Here is a 5,000-nt window from a genome sequence, read left to right as displayed (position 1 = left end):
ATCACCGGGGTGCAGAGGGCCGACAGCGGCTACTACATCTGCCAGGCCTTGACCGTGGCCGGCAGCATCCTGGCCAAAGCCCAGCTGGAGGTCACAGACGGTGAGTCTGACCTCTGCCCCCGGGCCGAGGGGTGCCATTTTCAATATGCGTTGAAGATCCTTTTTAACAAGTCGTCCAGATAAAGTTGACCTGCCTCTGCAGTGCTGTGTCAAGGAGAAAAATGTCTCATACAAGAGACAAGATGAAGATTCCAAAACTTTGGTCCGATTTATTTTCGATTACCAAACATTTCCCTTGCCAGACTTTTTTAGAGGACTCGGAAGTGAATAATGATGTATTTATGGTCCACACTGGCTCGCGAGGTTTTGTTTATTAGACCAGTCGTGTGGCATCCGGCCTGGTGCATTCCTGCTCACCTGCTTTTGTGGTTTCTTCTTTTTTCCTCTGCGGAAAGCTCCGAGAAGCCCCCCCCCCTCTCTCTCTTTGTCTCGGCATCTTTCAGTTCTCCGTGTTCATCCGTCAGCCATTCTGCAGCGGCCTTCTCCTCGCGCAGGTTCTTGGGGGCGTGGCCTTGCAGTAGCCCTCGGCCACTAAAAACACTTCTTCAGGTCGTCCATCTAATGATGCTGGGGACCGAGATGAAAATGTGGCCTTGGACGTTCCTGGAGCGACATTGATTGCTCGGTTACGAAGTGAATTAAACGGCAGCGCTGTTGACACGGATTCTAACTCTTCGGAGTGTTGTTATAGCAACCGTACATGAACTTGATTCGAAAGTAGGGAGGAAAGTTATTTCCATGGTAGTCTCTGCCACAGATCAAAGGACGTGTCCTTGAGTTTCAGAATGAAGAGTTCTTCAAGAATGAGTCCTCAGTTTATGGGCGCCCTCTGCACAGCCTACAGAAAAAATGGCTGATAATATTAAAACTCCCAAATGCATTGCTTCAAACACTGATATCCACTTCCTTACACTGGCAGCTCTGACATTTGCCAAGATATTGCATCTAGCAGACGTGTGTGTGTGTGTGTGTGTGTGTGTGTGTGTGTGTGTGTGTGTGTGTGCGTGTGAGTGTGAGTGTGTGTGTGTGTGCCGGGCTGTATGTCCATAGTCGTCACAAAGATGAAACACACCTCTTTGTCTGTCCACTTATGTTGGAATGTTTGTGGCGTCTGAGTTGTGTGAGGCAGGAGTGAAGGATCGCTGGACAGTCAGGAGTAGAGCCTCATCACACCTCCGTCTGATTTAGTGTTGGGGGGGGGGGGGTTGGAGAGCTCCGGCAGGTTCAAGGAGAGATGTAATGAGAAATTCCTGATGCAGACCGCACCAAGGCCTCTACTCTGTCAGCCGGTCCGAGCATCTCCTCATCACTCTGTCATGTCATCCCGCCGCGCACGCGCGCACTCCCACATTCACTTAACTGCACACTCCTCAGCCCGGGCTGCACCTATCACTCCATCACGTCTTCCAAGCGCACGTGCACACACTCCAGCGCACACTCAAATACTGACTGCAGACCTGCCAACACCCACCAGAACAACTATCAACAGAGAGAAATAGGATACACCGCCGGGACCTGGTAGAAGAGCAGAGGCATGGAAACCCCGGGATGTTTCAAACCCCTTATCTCACCCCTGAACAAGCTCCGACTTCTCAAAACACAAGGAACGTGCACGCAGATGTCCGGTCTGAAAGCTGGCTTAACGCGTAGCCCATGTATATCGTTCCGAAGACTGAAAGCTTCTCGACTTCAAAGCCCAAGCACCTGCATCCATCCAGGTCAGGCGGTGGTTGATTTTAATCTCAGAGCAGTCGTTAATGCGCGCCATTATTTACTATCTGTAAATAAGATTAGCGTAATCCCCCTTGACGAGCGCGGACCGTGGCCCTGATGGAGTATAAATACCATCCCTCATGCTAAGAGGTGCTGGAGCTGACGAGAAGAGAAGGAAGCAGTAAGAAAGATGCCTAGAGAGCCAAGATGAAAGGTTAAAGGTAGACTGGGTAATTAGCAACCTTGCGACGCGGCTCATTAATCCAGCCCGGCTTGTTACGACGGCCTCCGCGCAGAGAGGCAATGCGTTATCCACCTCCAAGAGATACGCGCTCACACACACACACATATCATTAACTGGTAAATGCACCTATATATATATATATATATATATATATATATATATATATATATATATATATATATTTATTTATTTATTTATTTATTTATTTATTTATTTACACTCTGTTCGTTGCCACAGAAACTCTCTCAGTATTAATGACACAGTCACAGGTCCACGCCCCATACAGGCTGCGCTCGGAGGTGCGGGCTATGACCTTTAACCCTCCTGCTATCCCACACACACTCGGTGAAGTAGTTACTCTCACCACATACACCGTGTGAAACGTGAAATGTGTTAGTAAGTCTGCAGCTGTAAATGTCAAAGGGGCAGTAACTGCCAAACCGCCGCTACCGCGTTGCCCATGGTGACCAGGTTCGCCTCTTCATACCAGCAGAGTGAATGTAAAAGCATGAGGATTCTTATTCCGGTGTTGTTGTTTTATTCGGAATGATTTGGAATGTAAGTTTGTGGGGAATGCCTCTTCGGTCTGTAGATTGAACTCATCTGATAGTTTAACTCTCTCTCTCTCTCTCTCCTTCAGTTTTGACAGACAGGCCTCCCCCGATCATCCGGCAGGGCCCAGCCAATCAGACGCTGGGCGTGGACGGCGTAGCCCTGCTGAAGTGCCTGGCGTCTGGGGAGCCCGTGCCTACCATCAGCTGGCTGAAGGACGGGGTCAGTCTGCTGAGCAAAGACCCACGCATGTCCGTGCAGGAGCTGGGCAACCTCCAGATCAGAAACACACGGGTGAGGGCACCTTCCAGTCATGGGTGATTGGCAGGCTGATGGTAGCACGCTGCAGAAATAACAGCGGTAGAACTGGTGCTCGTGTGTGTGAGACCCGTCCGACAGCATGATATGACTAAGTGTGATGTATGCATTTAGCAGGACTCAGTCAGATATTGGTCAGACATAACATAAGCAGACAGGGGAAATCATATGGAATTAAGGAGATGAATGGAAAATATTGATTTGGGTAAATTGTTTGATACTATCACTTAGTGATATAGCAAGCCTCCCAGGAATCAACTCTTCAGTTTGGACAGACTCCAATGGCACACACACAAACACACACACACACACACACACACACACACACACAAGCATTTAGGGCGATAATGAATTTACAGTCCCTACACCCTCCCTGCTTGTCCTTGGTGGAATAACCATTATGGCTGACAGAGCTGCCCACCACGGACGTTTTATTTAATAAATTGAGGCAAGGCGCAGCGATGAAAGGTACCAAACAATGTGCAGAAGCTTCCAGAACAACAGAGGGAGGGGGGCATGTGCCAGCTGTCATCGGTCCAGAGGGTCCCAGCCACTGGCCCTCTAAACGAATTAGCCCGCCTTTTGTTGCGGTAGCAGGAAGCGTCGGGGAAGTCGCATGCAGCGTCGCCGCGTGGGTTTCAGAGCGGAGGAAGCGTAATTCGTTTAGTGCGTTACCATCAGCATTCGTGGGCCCAGCCAGTCACCTGAACGCACAGTCTACTGCTGAAAGAGCTCACCCAGATGGGACGCTGCAAATTGGGTTAGTGCGATGTTGACTGGGTTTTAAATCGATGGTGAAAGACACGTGTCCTCCCCCCCCCCTCTCTCTCTCTCTGTGTCTGTATGTCTACTCCCAGCTTTCTGATTCAGGCATCTACACCTGTGTGGCCGCCAGCTCTACTGGGGAGACATCGTGGAGTGCTTTCCTGGAAGTGAAAGGTACGTCACACCATCGCACCACCCGCTCCGCCCTAAAACCGCCCACTCCGCCCAAAACCCTGACGCAGGGCACCACCTTAGCCCCTCACATCCTCCATCAGGACTGCTGCTTTTGCTGACAGCCCCCTCTGCTCCCCTCTTCTCTCCTCTCCTCACCTCCCCTCTCTCCTCTCCTCTCCTCCCCTCTCCTCTCCTCACCTCTCCCCTCTCTCCTCTCCTCGCCTCTCCTCTCCTCTCCCCTCCCCCTTCTCCCCTCCCCCTTCTCCTCTCCTCACCTCCCCTCCCCCCTCTCTCTCCTCTCTCCCCTCTCTCTCCTCTCTCCTCTCCTCTCCTCTCTCTCTCCTCTCCTCTCTTCTCCTCCCCTCTCCTCTCCTTACCTCTCTCTCCTCTCCCCTCTCTCCTCTCCTCTCCTCTCCCCTCTCTTCTCCCCTCCCCCTTCTCCTCTCCTCACCTCCCCTCCCCCTCTCTCCTCTCTCTCCTCTCCTCTCCTCTCCTCACCTCCCCTCTCCCCTCTCTCTCCTCTCCCCCTCTCTCCTCTCCTCTCCTCTCCTCTCCTCTCCCCTCTCTTCTCCCCTCCCCCTTCTCCTCTCCTCACCTCCCCTCCCCCTCTCCTCTCTCTCTCCTCTCCTCTCCTCTCCTCACCTCCCCTCTCCCCTCTCTCTCCTCTCCCCCTCTCTCCTCTCCTCTCTCTCTCCTCTCCTCTCCTCTCCTCCCCTCTCAGAGTCAGGCAGTCTGGTGATGATTAAGAACAGACATGAGAGTGACCTCCCTGGCCCTCCCTCCAAACCTCAGGTCACAGACGTTACCAAGAGCAGCGTGTCTCTGTCCTGGCAGGCCGGCCTGGTCGGTGCCTCGCCCGTCTCCTCCTACGTGATCGAGGCCTTCAGGTAGAGCAGCTGCGCTCGGGCTGGTCACCTGACCTGCTTCCTCTAGTAGTGCTTAATAGCACCTGTCTGTGCTCAGAGAATTAAAACAATCTACATTGTGTGCATGCATGTGTGTGATGTTCTGACACTCTAGCCGGTCCCTTAATGCCTGTTACACTGCAGAGTGATGGTTCCCCATTATAAACCCTCTTAGCGACTCATGCTGCTTGCTCATTTGCCAAATGGATATTTCCTCCACTTCCAGCCAATCGGTGAGTAACAGCTGGCAGACGGTAGCCGACCACGTG

The 5,000-nt window shown here is 52.1% G+C and overlaps 1 protein-coding gene across 13 annotated transcripts in view; it reads left to right on the top strand.

The window, feature by feature from the left end:
- Positions 1-5,000, top strand: part of robo2 (roundabout, axon guidance receptor, homolog 2 (Drosophila)) — a 262,803-nt gene that overhangs the window by 215,886 nt on the left and 41,917 nt on the right. For all 13 annotated transcript variants that reach the window (XM_035534283.2, XM_035534279.2, XM_035534284.2 and 10 more), the window contains 5 exons: positions 1-100; positions 2,658-2,863; positions 3,745-3,826; positions 4,548-4,713; positions 4,958-5,000. The exon at positions 1-100 is cut by the window's left edge and continues 72 nt beyond it; the exon at positions 4,958-5,000 is cut by the window's right edge and continues 124 nt beyond it. In XM_035534283.2, coding sequence (XP_035390176.1) covers positions 1-100; positions 2,658-2,863; positions 3,745-3,826; positions 4,548-4,713; positions 4,958-5,000 — 597 coding nt within the window. The remainder of the gene's footprint in view (positions 101-2,657; positions 2,864-3,744; positions 3,827-4,547; positions 4,714-4,957) is intronic.

Source organism: Electrophorus electricus, chromosome 17, assembly GCF_041902795.1.
Source record: "Electrophorus electricus isolate QZ-2024a chromosome 17, ASM4190279v1, whole genome shotgun sequence".
Classification (NCBI taxonomy): domain Eukaryota; kingdom Metazoa; phylum Chordata; class Actinopteri; order Gymnotiformes; family Gymnotidae; genus Electrophorus; species Electrophorus electricus.
Note: the sequence above shows the minus strand (reverse complement) of the source record. Positions and strands in the feature narration are given on the sequence as shown.